General features: G+C 32.5%; 1 protein-coding gene across 1 annotated transcript; it reads left to right on the plus strand.

The window, feature by feature from the left end:
• The first annotated feature begins 2,905 nt into the window (after positions 1 to 2,905).
• Positions 2,906 to 26,804, plus strand: LOC114346500 (replication protein A 32 kDa subunit). Its single transcript, XM_028297238.2, has 6 exons — positions 2,906 to 3,069; positions 3,123 to 3,193; positions 13,030 to 13,128; positions 13,187 to 13,495; positions 20,703 to 20,905; positions 26,627 to 26,804. Exons 1-6 carry the CDS (start codon positions 3,051 to 3,053, stop codon positions 26,706 to 26,708), a joined length of 783 nt encoding a protein of 260 aa, XP_028153039.1. The 5' UTR covers positions 2,906 to 3,050; the 3' UTR covers positions 26,709 to 26,804.

Here is a 26,804-nt window from a genome sequence, read left to right on the forward strand (position 1 = left end):
TTGCGCCCTAGGCGGATTTTGCGCCCTAGGCGGCCGCCTAGTTCGCCTATATGGACGGGCCGGCCCTGGCGATATCTCTCTATAACTTTCATTTCTTCATGAGTCTGATGCCGTCATAGATATATAATACTCTAGATTGCGCCTTACGATCTTAAAATGGGTGACGGTTGCGACAGAGATAAATGAGCCTATTTGGTCGGTAGTCTCTTTCTAATTCAAGGGGAGTATCGACGACGTCACTATCCTACTCTGTCGTCGAGTATTTTAGATGGTTTGACAGTTCGAGCGGATGGCGACGAGAACTGGTCGTTTGTCTTCGGACGTGGATAATCCTGGTTCGAATCCCATACCAATCTTTACTTTTTTTATTTTTTATTTAATCAATATTGCGTTTATTAGATATTATTACATCTTTAAAATAAATCTATGCAAAGAAATATATAACAAATAAGAAAAACTGTGTAGGTACCTATAGATTTTTAAAAATATAAAAGCCAATGTTATTTTTTTTAATAAGTTAATGATGGATGAAATGGATGACATCAAAATTCAGAGTTATATTGTAGTTTTGTTCCTAATGTTTTTACTGGACTGGTGTCGTTTTTGCACACAACGTTTATCTTAAAGGAGTCTACTCCTCTCAAAAAGTTAGTTTCTGAAAATTGTGGACTTTGCTGTTTTTGAAATGACCGATTCAATTATAAGTAGATATAGTATAATTTTTTTAAAAAGTAGAAGCAAAACAAACATTATTCACATCATTCGAATAAGGACGAATTTATATTAATAACGAATGACTTTTATTTTACTATGCAGTTCACAAATTATGTATTCCAATATTAACTTACATACATTTATTATCTGCTAGATTTACTTAGGTCCATTTTCAGATGTAAAAATATCAAATAAACGCAATATTGATTAAATAAAAATAAAAAAGGTAAAGTTGGTATGGGATTCGAACCACGATTGTCCACGTCCGAAGACCAAAGACCACTTCTCGTCACCACCCGCCCCAACTGTCAACACATATTACTCGATAAAGTGGGATAGTCACGTCGTCGATATTCCCCTTAAATTAAAAAGAGACTACCGACCAAATAGGCTCATCCATAGATTAATAATACACGCTGTGAGCTCGTACGTAGAGGGGATATTTACAAATTCGTGAGCGCCAGTAGTGGAAAATATGTAAACGTTTACCGGAAATTTGACATAAATGTCAAAGTGAATAATTTAAAATTAAAAGTAAAAACATTAATTATAAAAAATATTAGTTGGTCAAAGCTGTGGTATATATTTTTACCTTAAATATACTTACGATTTATGCCTGGTTGCACCAACATATCTTAAGCTTAAGACGTGCTTTAAGCTCAGCTTACGAAACATACGCGTTGTACCATTGAGTCTTAGATCAATTTTCAGCTTGTCACAATGGATTGCCACGTGTGTTGGATCGATAATACTCGAAAATTATGGTGCAAAGTAAGTTAGACTTAAAGCGGCCCTATCTATAAGCTGAGCTGGGCTAAGCTGGAGCTTAAGATTTGTTGGTGCAACCAGGCATAAAATACTGAATTTAAGTTTTTTTAATGTTCCGTAATATGTAATTATAAATTATTCTTAGCGCCATCTACACGATAATTGTGAAAGTATCCGAAGTAAGAAATTCATATTTTATCAATAGAACGTCAAAATGATTAGCAAAATCTTAAAAAAATCGATTACAATTTAATTAATTTTTTGCGTTGTAAATATTAAGCGATTACAATTAAATAATAAATTTAAAAATTACCAGTGAAAGTTGAATTAGTAATCCGCCAGGAGCGCCACCAGCGAAGCTCAGAGCGTATAGTATTACCGGAGTATGGGCTCATCTATCTCTGTCGCAACCGTCACCCATTTTAAGATCGCAGGGCGCAATCTAGAGTATTATATATATCTATGGATGCCGTACATGAAAAAAAATACCCGAATACCAAAAATTGCCAGTACGAATAAAAATACAAGTTCTTTTGGAAGCCCAGCCACGTGTGCTCAGTCTCTCTGGATAAGAACTACTGCAGTGGATCAAAGAATCATTCAAATCAGGTATCAAGTGGAAATACTACCATCAGTTTCATCAGAAAACGAAGCAGGATGTTTAGGTGTTCGAGAATAAATCTTGCATAATTTTCAGCAGAGTAATGAAAGCACTTTCTTAGTTTATTTTAGTTTTTATATCCTTACTTCTTAAAAAGATATTTCTTTTTTAAGTTTGTATCAAAAATACATTTAGTTTAATAAATAATTTCTATAATAATAAGTAATTTGCACATTACACATTAACGTTAATGCCACCTTCGCTCTGCTGCTTGAATACAGTCTTTCGGAAATATGAGATAAAATATAATTCAATGTGTCAGGTAACATTCGAAAATATTCAAAAAACTTTTGTGGTTGGCGTAAAAAATTATTCCATATTAAGTGAATCTCGCCATTTTCTTCTCTATTTCTATTTTACCCATATTCTTAAGTTTTCTACCTATATGTAATCAAAAGACCTAAAAAATTATTTTCTAATAAATATTCCTTATCTTTAACCATGTTTTCTGAATACATAGTCGCAGTTAAACGCATGCAATCCGACCACCTAGTCGCACTACGAATGTCGTCCGTTTATGTCCGACTGATTGGTCGTCGTCAGACTACGCGTCCAATGTAGCCGTAGCCTTATTGTTGGGAAATATAAATTATGAACAGGTAAGTTTACCAATTCATAATTATAAATTGTTTTAAATATACGTTAGTTTCTATTGTATAAGTAGTTTTGAATTTTATTGATATACTTGAGTAGGTTTAGCCTATGCTGAAGTTCCCATGTGTTTATGGTTAAAAAAACATTATACTAAAAGAAGTGGAAAATATAATGTCAATGTCAATTTCAAACAGTCTTTTTTCATAATTTTTAGAGTTAATTTTTTATTCCCGCCCAATTTAATCCTGGTATAGTGGTATTTAATGATTTTTATGAAATAATTTCCAAACAGCATCTAAGGCAAGAACATAAAATGTGGGGAGACTTTTCAAGTATGTACAATATGAAATATTTTGTAGTTATTATTACAAGATACATATTTTAGGAGGAAACGATTCGTCAGCCGGTGGCTTCTTAAACACCACAGCTAATCAAGAAACCACTGAAAACAAAGGGGTAAGTTAAAGAAAACAAGAACTCTCCTCCATTTTTGGTAATTGTATAAAAAAATTATGAAATCCTACGTTGAAGATTGTTACTTCCAAGTAAAATGTAAGGGGGCATCTTTCACATATTTTCCCATTAAATCAGACGTATCACTCCACAGGGAAGCGTTCTGAGTCCTCTGGTTTACCTTTTGTTTACCTCAGATATCCCAACCACTAAAACAACCCAAATCTTAATCTCACTATCATTAAGACCATGAGAGCCAGAGTGGCCTAACTGATTTTAACATTACTTTATATAATCAAAGAAAATGATCAGAAGCTATCAATATCCGATTATTTTAGTAATAGGGAACTTGCACATTTTTTTTATTACATAATGTTCAGTTTTGTTTAAAAATGAGATTTCCAAAATTTCACACTTCAAAAACTCGTAATAGAAATACAAATTTAAAGTCTTTGTGGTATAAAATAGTTCAAACGACCCGTGACCTCACATAGTTTTATTCATTGATATAAAAATACCCAGGATAGAACCTATGAGCCAAATTCTGGCATCCAAAGTAGCTGATAAAAAGTAGCTCATAACTTGACATAACAATGGCAGACTCTTGGTTTCCGGAATAATTTCTTGATATACCAACAGGAATGCATTAAATTATTGACTTAATACTTGCTTAATACACAATGTTACCTGTTTTACAATGTGTTTTACATTAAAATATGTCACCAAATAAAATATTTATTATTTATTAACCACATAAATACCTGTCAACGCCAACTTCACGTCAGAAATTGTAAACAGTATGTGAGGTCAGTTCCGTCCCAGATTAGATGCATGTAAAAGTATACACAGTTGGACTGCTTGGTTTTATTCAAAGAACTGTCAACACTGATGGAATGGCCCGTCCCATTCCAACAGTGAAGCGAGATAGGCGCTAACATACAAGAAAGAGGTTCTAGCACTTCGAGAGAGACAGAGAATTTGTCAGGTAAAATTTGCGACAACTACAACGTACCTGACTAGTGTTTGTTTATGAAAGATGGCGATTATCTTCTCTCCTTTACCTGATTATCTTCTATCTCATCCTGGCGCCATTAAATTTGCTTCATGGCGATTCCATCAGTGTTGACAGTTCGTTGGTTTTATTATATAGTTTTGATTATGGTTATATTTAGGTATATTCTTCTTCTCCTTCTTTAGTTTATTGGCCTCCACCTACTTGGGTATTTGGCCAGCTCATCATCACAGAATAAGGGAAAAATACTTATTTTCTAATGAAATTTATCGTATGTCATTGTAATAATATATACCAGTTTGTTGAGATTTGAGTTTCATACAGTTTTTGAAAGAAAGAAAAGAAGGTTTACTATGTAAAATAAAACCATTTTTTAAAAGTACAAGTTTTCTATGAATAGTTCAAATGATCAAAAACACTTGTGACGTCACATAACTGTATTTTCTACTGACGTTTATAATGTCTAATTTAAAATTATATACAATTTTGTTTACTTTGTTGGTGCAGAATGAAAACATATAAACGGATGACAACATGACGCCTTTTGAGCTGGCTGGTATAATTTGAATTTTTAATCGTCTTTAGGGGCCAAACGAAAGACAAAAAAAACTTTTTTATCTTTGATGCATGTTTTAAATTATGTTCTGTTGTGATTTATAACATTTTTTTCCAATTTAAAATTTTATGCAAATTCCCTATTGTATGCTGATCAGTAATGATTCTTGGTCAACTAAAACTACTACAGTAGACTCCTGTAAGTTCGGCCACCTCGGGACCGGACCCTAGGCCGAACTAACCGATGCTTATCTAAAAAATGTCCATTTATTGTTTGTATGGATCTAGCAACAACAAAACACTTGTACATTAAGTAGAAGACAACACAGAGGAATACTCTGACATATATTTAACATATATTAAAAGATAGACTGTTACAAAAATACTATAAAACAAGACTTACAGAACTCTATGCCTAATAAAATTTAAAAATATTGCTTATTGGTGGTTTGGCTTCTTAAACACTTAAAAAAGTCATTATTTTTTTGTCTGAATTTTCTTTTCTAATAATTTGTGATGTGCAAAGTGTGTGACTAATGCTTAGAGAGCTGGCCGGACTAAGCGGAGACCGAACTAACTGAGGCCGAACTTACAGGAGTCTACTGTAAAACAATTGGACATTGTTAGCTTCTGATCAATTTCTTTGATTATGTTAAGTAATGTTAAAATCATTTAGGCCACTCTGGTTCTCAATTGCTGTCAATGAGGACCCCATGATCACGTCTGCACAACTGCAAAACCACCTAGTACTTACAGAGGTCACCAATTAGCAGACCGCGGTCTGCATCCGGACCGTGAGCTAGTTTTGTGCGGACCGTCAATAAATTCAGAATATACCTAGTGTTTGGCAATTTTGAAAATGTTTGGCCATGAAATTGTGTACTATGTTTGGCTCAACTTATGTGTACGATGCCAAGTTTATCAAGAATGAACTTTATTAAAAATCGGTAGAGATCTCACTTAACAGATGAATATCTCAACTCCCTAATGAGACTCAGTTGCACTAAACTCACTCCAAACTTCAGACAGGTTGTACATAAAAAAATGTCATTTTTCTCTCTGATAATTTAATTTTGTAAAGAGTTTTCCCCCTTATTGTTATACTTGCTAATCATTAATTTTGAAGTTAAGTAAGCTGTAATATAAAATTGTCATATGCATTTTTTTATATTCATTTCCTCTCTACTATATGTTAAGTAGGAGTACTTTTCAGATGTGCATTTAATTAAAATAATTTTCAGATTTAATAAGTTTGCAACAAACACCTTGCATTGAAACTAATGTAGAAAAGATAACATGTTATTAAATTAAAATAAATATGATTATTTATTTTAAATTAATCAGTTTCCTTTCTACAAAATTGAATATGTCTAAAAACTTCATTAGCATTCAAAATATAAATTCCTAATTTTTAAAATATTCACTAGTAATACCACTAGAGGTCAAATTATTTCCGGAAATTTTTTTGAGATCATGAATATTTTGAAAATTTCCCGAGTCGCAGACGAGGGAAATTTTCTAAAAATATTCATGATCAAAAAAAAATTTCCGGATATTAATTTGACTTCGCGTGGTATTCGGTAAGAAAATTCCACACCAAATTTGCATTTGAAGATCCAAAGCTGCATGAACAGATTAACACCTTGATGGACAGAGACGCTGTGCAGCGTCTTTTTTTAAAATTGTGTTGTGGCAGAACGCTGTGAAGCGTCCTTAACAAAATCTAATATCGTGGCAGAACGCTGTACCGCGTTATAATTATAATATAAATACATGGTAACACGTAAGCCACTGTCATAGAATACCTATCTATACCTTCCAATCTGTTACCCGTCTGGTAAATTCCACCTCTCTATTTCACCCCACCCATTTAAAGTATCTAACCGGCTAAGTCACACGCGAAGCTGTACAGCGTCGCCAGTTATATTGAAGTATGCGGTGTGTGTTGTACTGTGCCGCAGATAGTAAAACACGTGGTTAGGTTAGGTTGAATACGAGTTTTACTCGAAAAATGTAAGTAAAAAATAAATTTATTTAGTGTGATATTTTTGTGCCTAATATTTTATGTTATTATAGTAGGATGTATAATTTAAAATATATTATTTTGCTTTCAGATGGCGGACCGTGACCCGTATAAGAGAGAACAGCAGCGGTTGATTCAGCTGTATGACGATATTACGTCGGATGAAGAGAACTCAGATGCTGCTTATGAGGGAGAGTTCAGCTCAGATGAAAACTATGTACCCAGTGAGTCGTCTGCCTCGCAGTCAGATGAAAGTGAAGACTCTGATTTAAACGAACTCCCCGAGCTCTCCAATGTAGAGACGTCTAATAATACTCTTCACAATCCCCAGCAATATAATCTGCCAGAGGAAAGTGAAGTAGAAGAGCCCGACGCATTGGACCAGGATTCCCAGAAAATTATTCAGAAATCTCAAGACAGTATACCCCTACAAGCACTGCAGAATCAAAATTCTGATTCTTCAGATGACATAGATACAGAATGGGAGTTTACAACTGCAGATATACCAGATTTCAACTTTGATGAATCCACTAATCGTCTGAAAATTAATTTAAATGCAGAAGATAGTCCAAAAGATGTTTTTGAATACCTATTTACCGATGACATAATGAGCTATTTGGTGGAATGTACCAACAATTATGGAGAAGATTTAACAAGATCTAATAGACCCAAAACAAGGAATGCTCGAGATAATAGTTTTAGACCTGTGACTATCGACGAAATGAAGAAATTTTTGGCACTGTGTTTATTGCAGGGTCAAATTACAACTTCAAACATGCGCAGGTTGTTTTCATATGGAGATGTATTGTACTTTCATCCAATTTTTAGTTACATTATGTCAGGAAGAAGGTTTGAAAAAATATTGAGAACTTTAAATTGCTCTTCGAGAACCGCAAAACATAAAGAAAAGATTCAAGCATTCTTAGACATGCTTATAGCCAAATTCCACAATGCTTATGGACCGTCTAAAGAGTTGTCTTTAGATGAATCCCTCTTACATTTTCGTGGCAGGCTTGGATTTAGAGTTTACCTCAAAAATAAAAAGGCACGTTACGGCATTAAGTTTTATGAACTGACAACCTCCGATGGGTATCTTTTAAATACTGAAATGTATAGTGGGGATATTCAAAACGCTTCCGATGTGGGAACTACAAAAGTAGAAGCTATAGTTATGAGGTTGATGAAGCCTTACCTCATGAAAGGACACGAACTGTTTATGGACAACTTTTATAATAGTTCTATATTATCTGAAAAGTTATTAAGCTTAAAAACTCATACTAATGGAACTCTCCGGTCAAATCGCAGGAATAACCCCAAGGAACTTATAAAGAAAAAACTCAAGAAGGGTGAACATTTCTGGATGCGTAAAAAGAATGTCTACGTTTCCAAATGGCGTGATAAGCGCGATGTTCTTGTTATCACCACAAGAAATCACCCACGATTGATACAAGTGAAAAACAGATATGGCCATGAGAAAATAAAACCTGAAGAAGTTGATGTTTATAATCGTCATATGTCAGGCATCGACAGGTGTGATCAGATGACCTCAACTTATTCAACGCCAAGGAAAACGATACGTTGGTATAAGAAGGTAATTTTCCATTTATTAGATGTAACTGTATGGAACTCTTTCTACTTATACCGAAAATATTGTAAAAATAATTCCAAGACGTACAGATATTTAGAGTTCCGTGACAGTCTCATTAAATCCTATTTGAAGTTACCACCAGGTTTAGAAGCAAAGAATTTAGTTCGTCGAGAAAAACATGATAACAGGTTACCGGAAAATTCAAACTACGAGCCTGAATGTTTCACAAATGAAACAAACTTAGCAAATCATTGGCCTGAAAGAAATCCAGGCATTCCAAGTGCAAAATCGAATAAGAAAAAAGTGTTTTTGAAGTGTAGACTGTGTGCCAAAAAAGGTCAACGGAAAGAATCAGGATATAGATGTAAAGGATGTCCCCAGAAGCCTCCGTTATGTCCAGACTGTTTTGAAGAGTGGCACGAAATAACAAAAAATCAAGAATAATTTTTTAGATATCTTTGTATAAGTTAGCTTTATGCGTAAACTATGTTGATATAAATTAATATTTTTGACTTCTGAATACGTTTTAAGAATCATTATGTCTTTTTGGTTTCTTTAAATAAATATTGCTTTATTTAAATACGTTTTCTTAATGAAAAATATTTCGCTGATAGACGTCGAGTCACTGCATGTATTAGGTTGAAAACGACAATAGGCACAACGCTGTATGACGTCGAACGCATATCAGCGTTCCGCCAAGATAGACTTAATACTAGTCTTATATTGTGGCAGAACGCTGATAAGCGTTAAAACTTAAACAATATTTTCTGTAAAATTTTAATACTTGGAGTAAAATTTCAGGTCGCCCTAGTTATATTTCATCCTTTTGAATAATAATATCGACAAAAAGGGCACTGTACAAATTGACCATTTTTGAAAAACTTAGGTGTCCGTCAAGGTGTTAATAGCGCGCCATAGCTTTGTCAGCAATTATTTAGGCTTTCAAATTCGTAATTTCTACTCATTGTAGTTGCATGGGAATACCATTTCAAGATAGAAAATAGTATATTCTTCAATTTTACATAAGTTTTGAGTAACTACAAGTGATAGAAAATGAATCAAAACTAAATTATGTAAACAAATAAAAACCAGTCTGTCAAAAATGTTCTGTTATTGTAAACGTCAAAAAATTTCCACTATAATTCGCTGTTGGGTACCCCACGAGCAAAAAATTTCTGATAAAATACCTCCGTTGCCATGGTGATCTGTCAAAATAACGTATTTTGATTGGTTCAAAATTACAGGTGTGGAATTTTCTCAGTAATAATTTACAATACTGTTGTTTTCAAAATATATTGATAATAACATCAAAACAATACACAATAAATTTATATTTTATTTATTGTACCAGGAAAACTTACAGAAAAGTAGGTATACAGTAACCAAAAAACAATAAGATATTATTAGTTTTCCTTTCCATATTAGTCCATGTGTGAGGCCACTTTCATATGAAAAATGTTTCTGACTCGATTTCTTTGCGGATTCCTGTTCAAAAATGTCCCCTTTAAACAAATCAGAAGGGTGGCGGGTGAAACAATTTTTTAAGCAAATTCAAAATTACTTTTTTGCCTCGAAAAATGTATTTTTAGGTTTCTTGGGGAATTATAAACAATAAAGGTCTCTTGTCATATTTCTGAAAAGTTGATAGTTTTCGAGTTATAAGCAATTTAAAATCTGAAAAATGCGAAAATATGCGAAAACTCGTTAAGTTTTAATAAAATGACAGATCTTTTTTATTTAAGATGAGCCAAAAATGCTAAAAACATATTTTCGCGGGCAAAAAAGGTAATGTTTTGAATTTGTTAAAAAAATATTAAACAATTTCTGCCCAAAAATTTTGCCCAGCACCCTTCTGATTTGTTTATAGGGGATATTTTTTAACAAGAATCCACAAAGAAACTGAATCAGAACAGTCAGACACAGGCAGCATAAATCCGGACCCCGGAAGTGTCATAGGTTTTCGAAACGGGCTCTCAGGGAAACTAATTGGTGACCCCTGACCTAGTAGACCAATTGGGAACCTGGCTCAACAACCGGAAGCTGAAAGTAAATGAAACAAAGTCAACCCAAGTTACTTTTACAAACTGAATGGATGGTTGAATAATACCCAATTTAAGCCAACAAAACCCAGATCAACATCAAAATATGACAAATGAGCTAGCTTATGGGTCAAAAATCAAAACTCACTATTGAAAATAAACTGCTCCTGTATAAATCTATGATAAAACCAATTTGGACCTATGGTCTTTGGTGTCCAACTCCCTAAGCGTCTAGGCGGTCCATAGGGACCACTATGGCACTTAATGTGTTAACACTCAAACTTATAGCTTCCAGCAGTTCTCAGTCTGTGGTACCATAATAAAGTGCATATAATGCAAATAAAAGTGGTGCAGTAATCATGTACACATGGTGGTAGATATCATTATTTGCGGTGGTACACAAAACACAAAAAAAATTAAAATAGTAAGTAGTACAGTATGCGGCAAAATAAACAGTACTGAAATGTTTATGATTTTTTTTTATATTGAGTATACATGATACAGCCTTGCAAACATTATTAACGACAACGTTCCCGATAAAACAAATGTTAAAAATACCCTCTGGCACGAAAAAAATCATTTTCATTCTAGTCCGAAATTCTGAAATTTTGGACGGTGGATCTGTGTGCCTCCTTCAACATTCCCCATGTACGCATCAGGCGGCGTTGTCTGGTGTGTTGCGATATCCCAAAATGATCAAGCAGTATTCGAAGAGACTCCCTGGCAGTTTGACAAGTTGCCCCGTCCTGCTGAAACCATTTTAAGCTTGGCCCGTTTTCGCGACCTTTTCCGTATGGCCGAAAATAGTACTGCACAATAAAAAATTGTTCTGCAATGCTGAGAATCATTTTCAAGCACCTAACAGTAACATAATATTCATCATCATCAGTAGCTCGACAACCTTTTTGGGTCCTGGCTTGTTCTAGGATTTTCCGCCATTCTGTTCTGTTCCTTGCTTTGTTCTTCTAGTGGGTAATCTCAAGTGTTTTCAGATCTTGTTTCACTTGTTCCATGTATCTAAGTTTGGGTCTTCCCTTTGACCTTCTCCCTACTGGTGTTTGCTTCATTATATGTTTTGGTGTTTCGGTCTCCAACATTCGTTCAACATGGCCCATCCAGCGCAGAAATCCGATCTTTATGGATGTTATGACGTCGGGTTCGTTGTATGCTGCGTATAGTTCAAAATTATATCTTCTGCGCCATGTCATTTTCTTTCACCCCCTTATATATGTGTCTAAGGATTTTTCGTTCAAACGTACCTAATAAGTTCTCATCGCTTTTCGACAGTGTCCATGTCTCTGATCCATATATAAGGACCGGTTTTATCAGGGTTTTGTATATTTTGCATTTGGTTTTTCTAGTGATGTTGTTAGATCTTAGATGTTTAATGAGTCCATTATATGTTTTATTAGCAATATGTATTCTTCTCTTAACTTCTTCGCTGACATTGTTATCTGCCGTAACTAGTGAACCTAGATATGTAAAAATTTTTACGCTTTCGATGTTATAGTCTCCTATTGTCAGATTCTGTAGGTTTCTTTGGCCTGTCGATTTGCTGGCCTTCATGTATTTGGTTTTTATTTCATTAATATATAGGCCACTGTTTTGTGCCGCTCTTTCTATAGCATTAAATGCTTCTATCATTTCTCTTTTGCTTCTAGCTATGATATCAACATCATTTGCAAATGCCAATATTTGTACACTTTTTGTTATTATTGTTCCTCTGGTGTTGACTTTTGACTCTAATTATTTTCTCTAATGTGATGTTGAATAGAATACAGGATAGGGCATCTCCCTGTCGTAGGCCCGTTCTAACATGGATTGTATCTGTTAGTGCGTTTTGAACTCGAACCATGCTTTGTACAAGTGTTTCTTTTACTATATCAATGAGATGAGTTGGAATATTAAACTCTTTCAGGGCGTTGATCAGAAATTCTCGATGGATACTATCATAGGCACTCTCAACGTCAATGAAGAGATGATGTGTTTCTATATTAAATTCACCTAAGTTATTACAACGTTCGGAAACCATTCAGTACGTTTCAGCACATGACACATATAAATTTGAGCCATATGTATGTCAGTACTGTTTATTTTGCTGCATACCTTACTTAGTAAGTCTTGATAATACAATCTAAAAATATAGGTGTACCAAAAATAATAGAAGGAACTGTAGGTGGTACATGACTTAAAATATTGAGAACCACTGGCGTAGATGAAGCTGATTGTTAATAAAAAAAAGATAAAAAATGTAGGGAGGATTGTTGTATCAATCTGAAATTTTAACAATAGACTGTAATTGAAGGGTTTGGTGCAATATCCGTTCGAAGACCACTTTTGTCAAAATTAAGTTTATGACATTTCTTGCCTTCAAAAATACCTCCGCATAGTTTGCAAAAACTGTACACTTAGTGTGTAAGAAATTCAATATAGAACAATGTGGACAGTTATTGCACCAAAAATGTTAATAGTTTAGTGCTTAAGATCAATATATGCATATTCCTCAAAACTATGTAATATGCATGTGGATGGTTATTGCACCAAGCCCTTCAATTTACCCAAAAAAATTAATCTAGTCCTGAAATGCCATACCAATTTAATTATTTCTATTTGTAATTTCAGGGTGTTAAAAGATCTCAAAATGTTGTACCAGTGGTAATCCAACAACTTAGAAACTGTAAAGATGAAGATTTCACATTATTTGGATCACCAGTTCAAATAGTAAGATATTGAAATGATTTATTTTCTGTTCGTTTTTTAATCATGTATTTGTTTCTAGATTAAGTTGGTTGGAATTTTAAGAAGTGTTGAAATATTATCCACAAAAGCTACTTATACTATAGAAGATCACACAGGTTCTGTTAAAGCCATCCTATGGTTGGAAAATGATGGAGATTCTGCTACAAATTTACCAAGTGTTAAAGAAGACAGCTATGTTCAAGTTTTTGGATCTCTTAGAAATCAAGATAATGAAAAAATGATTATGGTTCTTAGAATGTTTCCTGTAGATGATTGCAATATAGTTACTACCCATTTGTTAGAAGCTATTTATACCAGATTGCAAGCAGAAGCTGACAGCAAAAAAATGGTAAGACTGATTATATACTCACCGGCACAAAATTCTGTCACTCAAAATTTTTGATTAAGTTTGACAATTTATAAATTTTATTTACTTGGAACCATTCTAGTTGGAACTTTACCGCGCTGAGCAGGTGGGACGTGAATTATAAATTGTAAAATTCCCTCATCTTCTTTAATCTCAGCATCCGTTATGGCTTGCAAATTTTAGAATCCTCGGAGGTGTAACCAGAGAAGGTTTTCAATCTGGTGGGATGTAGAGTAATATTTTTAATATTATTTTATGTGCTATTAGATTGAAAACTTAGTATTTTGCTAGCAATTGTCGCTAGGGCATCCCTGCCATTTCGTTCGTTACAATCCGTAACTGCACGCCGGGGTTTGTCCTGGTCGGGTCAGAGAGAGCAGTATTATGTGCCTCCTGATGAGAGATTAATAAGTTTCGAAACCGGTAGAGGTACTTGCTGCACTCTCTGATTGAACTAGAATATGATGCGGCTGTAGTTTTGTGTTGCAACGAAATTGAAAATGGTTATCCATTTTTGATATAACTTTATTATTTGTACTCCGATTTTCAAGATTGTTGCATCAGTTTGTAGGTACATATATTGATGTCATTTGTTATAATTCCGGTAACAACAATTTTTTGCTTAGATGGCATTATACGGGGGTGAATGGAAGCGTTGTATTTTCTCCAAACTTTAAAAAGTTCTGTGGAAAAATTGGAGGCCTAATTTTGTCGCATATTTTTTGTCGGCTAATTTTGTGTTATCCTGGAAGTATCCCTAAGATTTTGTTTTTTAAATTATCTCTTTTCTTGTAAAAGCTGTAAATAAAAACACGGCTTTGAAGGTTAATTTAATTAGAAATATCAAATTAAATTTACTTAAAAAAAAATTTAATATCAAACTAAAATTAACAGCACAAATCAAAATTAACAACAAAACAATTCAATGGCGGGTATGTCCACCTCTTGCAGCAACGACTGCTCGCAATATGTTTGGCATCAAATAAAGATGTGTTATTCTTGCCTGGGGAATAGCCCGATATTCCTATACCAGGGCCATAACTGTACCAAATCAAATTTTCTGGTGGCCTAGGATTACAGCGAATAGCTATTTTTAATTCATCCCATAAATTCTCAATAGGATTGAGATCTAGGCTTCATGCGGGCCATTCTAATCTTTTCAAGCCAACCTTTATTAAAGATATTTATGTTTATGAGTCAGTGTTTTTATTTACAAAAAATTGTACAGCTCTTACAAGAAAAGACATATTGGGATAATTCCTATGGCAGGACTATGGACTATGAAACAAAATAAGCTCTTCAATTTTTCCACAGATTTTTTAAAGTTAGCAGAAAATACAACGCTTCCATTCACCCCTGTATACCTAATGCCATGTAAGCAAATTTTTTTTCGTTGCCGGAATAAAAACAAACGATATCAATACATGTACCTACAAACTGATGCAAAAATTTATTATTTATTTACGGGCAAGCCCAATTCAAAAAAGGTTATTACAAAGAAAAAAATATTACAAAGACAAAAAAACAAAAACAATAACAGTGTCAACACAAAGATCAAATATTGCAATACAAAGCTATTAAGTTAAAGGAAAAAAAATAACATTACAATATAAAAAACAAACAAAGTTTAAGCATAAAATTTTTTTTTCTCTGATTCTGGCCTCGGTTTAGAACTAGAACCTTTAGCCACGTAATTGTATAACTTATCACTAACTCGGGTGTAATGTGTAGTGTGTGTGTGTTGAGTAAGTGTCTTGTTACTTTGCAAAGTCGACGTCATTGTCTTTGCAAAGAGACGCTAATTGTATCCGAACGTCTGCGGTCCCTCCGGTGAGAGCTTAAGAATTGGTGATAGAAATTATATTATTAACATTCAGTTATATTTGTATGTTCAACAAATGGTTTTTAAATCTATACAAGGTATTGCAGAATATATTCAAGTCATTTAGAGAATTCGCAACGCTAAGTGTTCGTGGTAAAAAAATGTTGTAAGTATAGTTTATAAACAAAAAGACTAATTTTTGACAGAAGATCGGGACAGCTACTGTTACCATTAATAGTGTTGAATAAGATTGTTAGATATTTTCTTTTTCTACGGGTTTCTAATGACGAAATATTCAATAATAATTCAATATCCGTGTAGGAACGATATACATATATGTTTTTTAAAAGCTACATATCTGAGAAAGGTATGCTAAACTGAACTCTATCAAGTTTATTTTTATGGAGACCACAAAGAGGAACAATAATGAAGATGAGATCTAACAAGTGAGCAATATAAAATTTTCATTGAATTGATATCTGTGAAATCACGAGATGTTCTTTTAATGACACCAAGCATTTTCATAGACTTCTGGGCAACGGCACTAATGTGGTGTATAAAGCTGAGTGAAGAGTCTAATATTATGCCCAGGTCTCTGATTTGTGTGCATGATTGCAATGCTTGATCGTTAATAGTATAGTCATGTGTTAGCAAATGGTGATTCCTACAGAAACGCATAATATAACACTTACCAACATTTAATTCCATGCCATTAAGAGAGTACCTTCTTCTTCTTCAAGTGCCATCTTCGTTTCGAAGGTTGGCAATCATCAGGGCTATACGTATTTTCGAAACTGCTGACTGAAACAATTCGTTGTTGCTACAGCTGTACCATTCCCGTAGATTCTTTAGCCAGGAGTTTCGTCTTCTTCCTATGGACCTTTTTCCTGTTATCTTCCCCTGCATAATTATTCGAAGCAGTTCATATCTTTCGCCTCTTTTAATGTGTCCCAAGTATTGCAGTTTTCGTTTTTTGATCGTAAATATGACTTCCTTTTCTTTATTCATTCTTCTCAAGACCTCGACGTTTGTGACTCTCTCCGCCCATGATATTCTCAAGATTCTGCGATACATCCACAGTTCAAATGCCTCTAATTTTTTGGTATCAATCTTTTTCAGCGTCCATGACTCCATTTCGTAGAACAGCACAGAAAGTATGTAACATCTCATCAGGCGAAGTTTCATTTCAAGGCTCAAATCTCTTCCACAGAACACTCTTCATTTTAGTGAATATGGATCTGGCTTTTTCTATTCTTATTTTGATTTCTGCTTAGCTATCGTTGTCTTCATTTTTATTAAAGTGCCTAAATATTTGTATTTGCTAACTCGATCGATAATTTCATTGTTTAAATATAAATTTTTTCACATTTCTTGTTGATTTCGATATCACCATAAATTTTAGTTTTCTTTATGTTCAAAGATAGTCCATATTCTTCACTGCAGTCTGCTATCTTATTCACCAATGTCTGTAGCTCTTCAAGTGTTTCTGCGATCAGAACGGTGTCGTCGGCAAATCTCAGATTGTTTAATCTAACACCATTTATTTTAATACCTATGGATTGCTCAGAGAGTGTTCTATTCATTACGTCTTCGGAATAGAGATTAAACAGGGTTGGTGACAGTATACACCCTTGTCTCACACCTCGCTTTATTTCAATTTCTTCAGTGGTATTATTCTCTACTCTCACTACTGCTTTCTGATTGTAGTACATATTTGCTATTAGTCGGATGTCTCGTTTATCTAAATTATTTTCTGCCAGGAGTCTGATTAGATGATCATGCCGCACTTTATCAAAGGCCTTGTTATAATTTATGAAACACATGAATACATCTTGATTTATGTCAAGACATCTTTGAGACATAACGTTCAGTGCAAACAACGCCTCTCTTGTTCCGAGTCCATTTCGGAATCCAAACTGGGTATCATTGATGTCCATTTCCAGTTTTCTGTGTACTCTAATTAGTGTGTATAATTTTCAGGAATATTTTCAGTACATGGCTCATCAAACTGATTGTACGGTAATCACTACATTGTTTGGCATTCATCTTTTTTGGTATAATAACAAAGGTGGATAAAAGCCATTCTTGTGGTATTTTTCCTGATGTATAAATGCTATTGAAAAGTTCAACTAAAATGTTGATCAAGTATTCTTCTATCAGTTTAAGGATTTCCTTGGTATTTCATCTGGACCTGGGGCTTTACCATTTTTCATTCTTTTTAGTGCATACATTACTTCCTCTTCCGTTATTTCTGGACCTTCGTCTCCTTGTATGTTACTTAGTTCAGATTGTTGTCTATCATCTGCAAAGAGTTCTTCAACATAGTTTTTCCATGTCTTCAACTGTTCTTCTAGTTCTGTTATTATGTTTCCGTTGACATTATACAGGATATTTGGCTGCTTAGGTTTTTGGGTACCTGCAAGTTCTTTCACTTTTTTATGTACATTAAAAATATCATGTTTTGCCTGCAATTGCTCTATTTCTTCACATTTTCTTTTATAAAAATCTTCCTTTGCTATTCTGATTTCTTTTTTGATTTCTTTCTGTATTTGTTTATACAGTAGGAAAAATGAAAGTATACCCATGAACGAACATATAAAACACGCTGTATTTTCCTGTCACCGTGTCACACAAAAAATTGGCCAGCGCAAGTACATGTAATATTTATTGTTACATGTACTTGCACTGGACAATTTTCTTTGTAACACGGTGACAGGAAAATACAGCGTGTTTTATATGTTCGTTCATGGGTATTCTTTCATTTTTCCGACTGTACCTTTGTTCGTTTTTTCCTTTCATTATTCTCAGATTGTCCATGAGAAGAAGGATTTTATCAGTCATCCATCTTTGCTTTATTTTTGGTTTTTCTTTAGTCAGAATTTTCTTCGCAGGACTTGTTATCGCCATTTTTACGTTTTGCCATTTTTTATCTGTGTTGTTCGTTGGCTGAGATGTTTCTTTTTCATGAAGTATTTTCAAATTATTATTAATACATCTTTGCAGTTCCTCCTTTACCTCTAGGTTACATAAATGACTGACGTCTATCTGGTTTGCTCTTCTTTTTTGCTCCAATCTTTTTAGTTTAATACTCATTTGCGCTATTAGAGGGTTATGGTCTGAATAGACATCTGCGCCTGGGTAAGCCTTAACGGATTTTAAGGAATTTCTGTATCGTTCGTTTATCAGTAAAAAATCAATCTGGTTTCGAATTATTCTTTGGCCATTGTCCTGGGGTGATTTTCTCTTTGGTAAGAGAGCACCACTGGGATAATTTATTGATATCTGATTGTAGTCCAAGAGTATCATCATGAGATCTTATTATTGTAAAGCACTTAAGGTCATCAGCGAAAAGGGGAGCTATTGTATGGGAAAACAAGTGGTGATATCATTAATAAATAGATTAAATAGTGGCGGTCCCAGGTGTGAACCTTGGGGAACACCTGAAGTCACAGGAAAAATGTTGGAATAACAATGATTTACTCTAACCATTTGAGTTCTCTTTTTTAAATAACTACATAAGCACCTAAAATCCTAAAATCGAAGTACAAAATAATAAAGTTATATATTGTCAAACTTAATAAAAGATTTTGGGTGGCGGAATTTTGTGCCGGTGAGTGTATATTAGTTATGACAGAATGTTTATTTGTAATTGCTAGGAGACTGTAGGTATATCAAAGGTACGGGGAAAAACAAATAATGATGTCCATTTTATAAGAACATCAGGTAATCAACTTGTTGTGTTGATAATATCTGTCCCAAACACATGCTTAATTGTATGGGAATAGCACTAACAGTGTTCAGATGACACAACAGTAGAAGATACCCAAACTGGTTAAAAATGAACATAGTAGGTATGTGTGGCACTGGTAAACAACCGTTGTAGTCCAACTAATTGCCTAGCATCGCCGTTTAACCTGGCGTGACAGTCTTCCATGTTTGGCTCTTTTTGTGTTAGTGTATGTCAGGATGAGTTTGAATAAAGAATATTTTGTGTGTTAACCTGTTAAGAAAAATCAAGAAATAAAAGAGAATTGGCTGAACTGCAGATGTAATGAAAGAATTGAGGTTGCAGTCTCACGAGTTAGGGCATTACCGTAAGTGTAAAATGAAGTGTTTTGAAAACACTATTGCTTAAAAGAGGCAAAACATACTTAACCCTTTCCACTCCAAGTCTTTTTTAGTTTTTATTCCTCCAACTTCACACTAAAATTGTGTTTTTTAACTTATCGGGTTTTTTAGGGATTTTGGCATGTATCCACTCTGTTTGCCCTCTGCGCTCCTGTAACAGCTCCACATAGTGGATAGGTTCACGCTCCTGGACTGTGCAATGGTGCGCGCTCTGCCTCAGCGCTCTAATCGGCAGTTTATTATGTAGAGGAGAGCACACCGTATCCATTGGAGCAGTTGCAATGAGCACAGTGCACAAGAGGTTCGCAAACATAGTGGATACATGCCTTAACATCAACACCTACGCCAAAATAAATCCATCTCTTGACAATAACCGGTATTAATTTAATTGAATTAAAGTATGTTGCGATTCTAGAATGTTTCTTTCATTCTTTCAATCGTAATTTAAAAATTTAGTAAAAAAATCCCTCAAAACAAAATCAATGTCGAGTGACACTCGACATTGGAGTGGAAAAGGTTAGTACATTCAATCAACTAGGATCAATAGATGCTCCAAACTTTTATTTAGCTGGTTTGATTGTTGTATTGCCATTTCTAAGACAAAGGTCACAACAAATTGATGGAGAACAGAATCATGATACTACATACTGCTACAGAATAAGAGTGAAGAGGAAAAACATGATAGAAGAAATATCTGTCTGTAGTAGTGCCTTTACTGCATTGCATAGCATCACTAGATCTAAGTTGGTCCATATTCAAACCTCAATTAAAACATCCTGAATACACATACAGAATACACATGAACGATCACATCTATCACTTATTTTGTATTTGCTATCTTTTTCTATAACAAACGTTTGTTATTTATAGAAAAAGACCGCAAATACAAAATAAGTGATTGATGTGATAGTTCATGGGTATTCTTTCATTTTTCCGACTGTAGATACTATTTAAGTCTCATTCCATAACAGTCTTCCAATGTGTAGTTTTATTTTTCAACTAGAATCTAATAATAATAAGCTACAATAAAAATATTGGAATACAGTTTTATTTATTTCTAAGATTGTAATAAGCAGTTTGGTGGTAATGTTAATTAACTTTTCTCTGTAAGTTAATTTTGTGACTTCGTTTGTTTTTCCACTTACCCTTCATATAACTTACCACTGGAAATCACAAATTTATATTCACTTAATGTCATATATACACTTAAAATATAATAATTACAATATTTATTTGAAGGATATTGATATAAAAGTCAATAATCCTGGTGCAGCTTTGGCTAACTCAATGAGCTTTGTTGACCAATATGATACTGGTACATCAGGATTAACTCCAATACAAGAAAAGGTATTCAAGATTCTTCAAACAGATCAGACATTAAACGGAATGAGCAGGAATACTTTACTATCTAATTTCCCTCCCAACCAGCATAAACAGATCAAGTAAGTAAAGTATTGAATAGTTTTTAGTAGTAAATTATGTCATAAAAGAAACAAAAATTATAGATATTAAAGAACTATCATTTGAGCCTCTGGTCATTTTCAATCTCATATTTTGCATGCTCGTAGCTTTCACCTATATTTTATCACTCACTGATTTGCCTCATGTGTCGTGCCATTTCTTATACTTTTATTAACTTTAGTTCAATCTTCAAGGCTTATGGGATAAAACAATATATTAATAATCCTACCTCTATTACTGACACTAGCAAAATTTTGGTAGATTATGTGATTTCTAATCAGAATAATTTAAGTGCTTGTGTTCAGGATTGTCCAAAAATAACTGATCATTGGGTTATTTCAGTAAATGTCTTCAATAATAATAGATATAATATTACTGATGGTAATATATCCAAGTTTAGGAATTTATGTAGCCAAAACTTGGATCAGTCAATCAAAACTAGTCTTTTTTTGTGTCAGTATAATTTAAATTCTGATGATGTTAATATCATTTACCAGTAGATTTTGCAAAATTGTGAAAATGTAATCAATAGCATAACACCAATTGTAACAAGTCAGTTTCAATGAAAATTGCCTTGGTCTCATTATGAGGTGTTCAAACAAATGAAACTGGGTGATAGAGCTTAGATTTTAAAAAATGTATTGACGTCTGCATATTTCTGTATACAGAAATTCCCAACATCTGTGTGGTTAGCAAGGCCAGTGCTGTAATAAAATCCACCGCTTATAATAAAATTCTTCCTGTTCTGTTTATCTATCGACTGATACTTAATATTGTAGGAAATTTACAATTTATGATGGCGAAGCCTTATTGTTGAGGAAACAATATTTAGCATCTTATATTGCTCCGAATGGCTTCACCATAGGAAGTTAATGTTTTAGAAAACTAGATATTTATATGTATGCACAATATTATATTGTTGTCTGACATAACGAGGGAATTAGTCCGCCATTTCAGTTCTCGTTATAGAGGGAATCTACTGTAATACAAGAGGTTTAGATGACGTAAATATGTATACCTAGAACTATGTATAAACGTATGATGAATTCACTCTTTTTAAGGGGGGGTATGGTTTGAAATATTTAATTTTTATTATTTCAAATAAAAGTGCATACTTTCAAGAATACTCTCTGAAAATTTCAAAATAATCGGAGTAAAATTACCAGAGATACAGCGTGTTGAATATCTCTACCTTCGACTCGCTTTGCCGCGACTTCGCGCCAGCACGCTTGAGCGTAGTGAGAAACGTTAAAGAACTGTTCGCTTCTCTTTTGTAGATTACTCCTCAATTCAAAAAACATATTCCAATGTGCATCACTTTACGATTTCGCAGACAAATAGGAAGATGAAGATGCAGTTGTCAAAACTTTAAATGCATTTTTCTCAAAACTGCTTTTTCAAATGCGGTGGACATTGTAACTGAGAAACTACTTGGCCGATCTACCTGATATTTTGAACAGCTTTTCTTGAGACATTTCATGAGGTAACAACGTCGAAATATTTTTCTTCTTTTGCTTATTTTTTGTTCAACCATAATAAATCTGTTGATTTTACAAAATTTTTACCAAAAATTTCATTTTTTGATTGCTGAGTGATACCAAAAATTCAAAAATCATTAAAAATAAAAAACTCGACGTTGTGACCTCGTGACCTTATGAGTTATAAGCTAATTAAATATTTTTGAATTTTTTGTTTCGTATGATCTAGTGACGAGTTCTGATGTCCACCGCAACATCCATTTTTTTGTGAGCTGCCTGTCAAAATTTGTCACCAATGGCTTACTTTTCAATATTTTGGATTGAATTTTTTCTAAATATTCTTTTGAATTGTACTTAATATGTTTATTTAATTTAAAAATAAAATAATTGTACCATAGCTTCGAAAAAAATTCACAAAAATGTGCATACCCCCTCCCCTTAAAAAGCTTCCTTTAGGGGGTAGGCGCAAATCTTGGTCCAATGCTATTTAAATGCACTCATTTTTTTGAATCTTGAGAAAACTAAAGTATTTTTGAAAAATTTTAATGCACAATGAAAGATTACAATAGCTGAAAAAAAAAAAGAAAATTTAGTGTGATTTTTAATTTCAAATATTTCATTCAAAAGAAACTTTTTGTTAGTTCTATAGGGGATTGCATATAGATTTGCACTTCGGAAAAAATCAAACAAGAACTTTTTGTAATTTCATTAAGAAATGTTTAATAAACAACATATCAAAAAGTTCTACTCGAGAAGTGGGTGCTTCATTTTTTATTAAACAAATGAACTGCGAAATTAGATGTTTTTTTAAATAACTTCGAAAATATAAACTTTAGAAAAAAAACTGACTTAACCATTGAAAACTTCAGAAAATTTTACAAAAAAAAACCTTATATAAAGATTTTTCTAAAACTAAATCTGTAGCTTCTATAATTTTTTATTTATAACGCTAAAGTCACCCTTCTCACAAACATTGGCGCACTGTGAACTAGCGTTCGGAGATGTGCACAATTGAGTTATTTTAATGTAATTCTTCAACTAACGGATCAAATGAAATTTTACAAATTGGACATGAAAGAAGAATAATTAAGCTATCTTATAGTTATAATAAAAAGAAATAAAATGTATGGGCATAAGTACAGTGTGGGCGTAAAGTAAGACTTACATGAATTTTGTTTAAAAATGATTTAAAAATGTGTAACTAATACAAATTTTTCCTATAAAACTCTCAATTTTGCTCAACTTACATTTCAAACATCTTACTAAACGATGTTTCATTAAAATAAATCTCAAAAATTTAATTCAAATGGTATGTCATCTCAAAAAATGTAATTTTTGAAAACTTCGTAGTTTTACAGAATTACCACCACTTTAAGAAGGTATTACTTATGTTTGAACAGATTTATTACAATTTTATAGATGCTTTTTTACAGCTTAGGATGTAATCTTTAAAATGCACTAAATTATTTGACTTTAGAAATGAAATAAACTATTTCTTTTTGAGAAAATTAAGAAAGATAACAAAAATTTAATACAAAAACCGAAAATTACCAGCTAAAAAAATGTTTATACAAAGTGATCAAAACTTTTTTCTGTAAAACTTACCTAAAATACATTTAATAATAAGCTTCAACAATAATAAATGTTCAACAAAAAAAATTTTTGGCTCTTATACAGTATGTGTGCGTAACTTGGAACCTATTGATAACTTTTTTATAATCAGTTTTACGAAAAAAAATTATTCTTTATAAAATACTCTCCATCGTATATAATCGAAGATGCAACCATCAAATATCAAATTTTATTAATTTTATACGAGGTATGTCAAAAAATATGAATTTCACTCAACAGTAATGTACCTTTATATTTCACAATATCGAAAATTGTTATTAAGAAAAGTTATTTCTAATTAAAAAATATATTTCATTGTTCAATTACATCCTTCTAATTAAAATATTGTGAATAATAAAGGCACTTAACTATTAAGAAAAATTCATATTTTTTACATACCTCGTATAAAATTGAAAAAGTTTGATATCTGATGGTTGCATCTTAGATTTTAGACCAGGTAGAGCATTTTATGAAGAATAACTTTTTTTCGTAAAATTGATAATAAAATAGTTATCATACCTAATGTCCCGACACTGAAAAGTAAAAGGGACTCAAAAGACTATATATATATATATATATATATATATATATATATATATATATATATATATATATATATATATATATATATATATATATATATATATATATATCGAAAATCTCACGAACAAAATTACGGCTCTCTTTAAACCACATTCTAATATCAGAATTGGTAAGTACAGCTGTATAAATAACAAAAGTTTATTCTCTCGTGTAAAAGATCATACACCAACTATGTACACAACCAATACGATCTATAAACTACCGTGTTTAGGCTGCGACGGTTGCTATATTGGACAAACAAGCCAATGGCTGAAACAACGTATTACTCAACACAAAAGTGACTGCCAGAAATATAAAAATACATGCGCTGTAGTCGATCACTGCATCAACACAGGTCATCAGTTTGACTATACCAATGTTGAAATACTACAAACAGTACAACACTATAAAAACAGGCTATTTCTCGAAATGTGTTACATCACAAAAACAAAAAATGTAATTAATTATAAGGCTGACACCAACCAACTCAGCAATATATACTGCAATATTCTGCAATCTATTTAATTAGATTATTGATACAACATTTACCAATTATACTTATTTTATCTATACACATAAACTAGTCACTAGTGTACATTTTTTATCATTTTATCTATATTTAATTTGTTTCATTTCAAAAATGTTAGTCTAATTGTAAGAGTGTGTGACCAATGTTTGTTTTGTTCATTTGTCAACAATTCCACATTGTAAGTAGTGTTTTATGTAATTTTTCTTATGTTGCTTATACCTTTGTTTCTTGTAAATTTGTAGTGCACTTCTGATGAAGTCAACAATCAGTTGACGAAATATTAAGTGACAAAAAAATAGAATTGTTTTAATTCCTGACCGACAGAACCCGAAAAATACCAAAATTTTGTTTAAATAATATACGGTCGATAATAAATCAAATACTTTATTATATATATATATATATATATATATATATATATATATATATATATATATATATATATATATATATATATATATATATATATATATATATATATCATACCTAATTGTAATAAAATTATGATGGGTATCCGTAATTTGATAAATTATTTTTTTTTATTAGAATGATGTAATTGTATATTAAAACATCGTTTTTAATTTCAAACAACTTTACCTAATAGCATTTTTTGATATTTTGGAATATAAAGGTACTTTACTCTTTAAAGGAATTCATATTTTTGACATAACTCGTATAAAATTGATAAAATTTGATATCTGATGGTTGAGTTTTAGATTTTTGACTATCCAGAGCATTTTATGAAGAATAACTTTTTTTCGTAAAATTGACAATAAAAAAGTTTTCCATGTGGTTCCTAGCTACGCAGACATTACTGTATAAGAGCTTCTGTATAAGAATTTTCAAATTGTAATGCCATATTCGGATTCAGCATAATCAAAAACAAAATAGAAACATATTTGATCAACGTAAAATGATGAATTCAACTATATTTTTAAAATTATTTATACAAAACAATTGTTATTGTTCAAACAATTAATAAACAATTAGCGGCCATATCTGCGAGTAGAACTTTTGACTTTAACATGTATATAGACTAACAAAAAAAGTTTTAGAAAAATATAAGCTTTTTTGAATTTTTCCGAAACATTGCATGTTTTCGTTCTAATTGCACTGCCCTACTAAGGGACTTTCGGCCGCCCTCGGTAATCATGTAGTCTTTCATTCTGCGTTTAAATTTTTCAAAAAAATGAATGCATTTAAATAGCATTGGACCAAGATGCCTATCCCCTTATGTTTAATCATTATCTGGATCTATAAAGAATGTACTATTCGTAATAATTTTAGTGTTACTTAAACAACATATCCAAAATTTATAGTGTACTTTTATCAATATTTTTCCTATACAAAGATCTATCTATTCAATCAATTATGTCTCTGTTCTGCAGTTGGCTTGTTGTGTTTCAATAAATATCAATGAACAATACACTTTTATGCATTCTTCACTGATATTTATATTAAATATAAAAGACATATTTTACAGTGATATCATTATTTTTCAGTGAAGCCTTGCAGTTCTTGAGCAATGAGGGACATGTTTATTCCACACTTGACAGTGACCATTTCAAAGTAACTACAATGTAAATATGCTAGTTTTATTTATCATTGTGTTAATTATTAGATAAGTTTTTTAAAAATCTGTAAACTAGTAATAAATATATAAGTTATTTTTGTAAATTA

This window comes from Diabrotica virgifera, chromosome 7 (genome assembly GCF_917563875.1).
Source record: "Diabrotica virgifera virgifera chromosome 7, PGI_DIABVI_V3a".
In the NCBI taxonomy this organism is placed as follows: Eukaryota; Metazoa; Arthropoda; class Insecta; order Coleoptera; family Chrysomelidae; genus Diabrotica; species Diabrotica virgifera.

Bases quoted from the DNA above. Each gene is read 5' to 3' on its own strand.
- LOC114346500 (XM_028297238.2), top strand. The intron at 3,194-13,029 runs GTAAGTTAAAGA...TTGTAATTTCAG, and splicing joins AAACCACTGAAAACAAAGGG to GGTGTTAAAAGATCTCAAAA. The intron at 13,496-20,702 runs GTAAGACTGATT...ATTTATTTGAAG, and splicing joins AAGCTGACAGCAAAAAAATG to GATATTGATATAAAAGTCAA.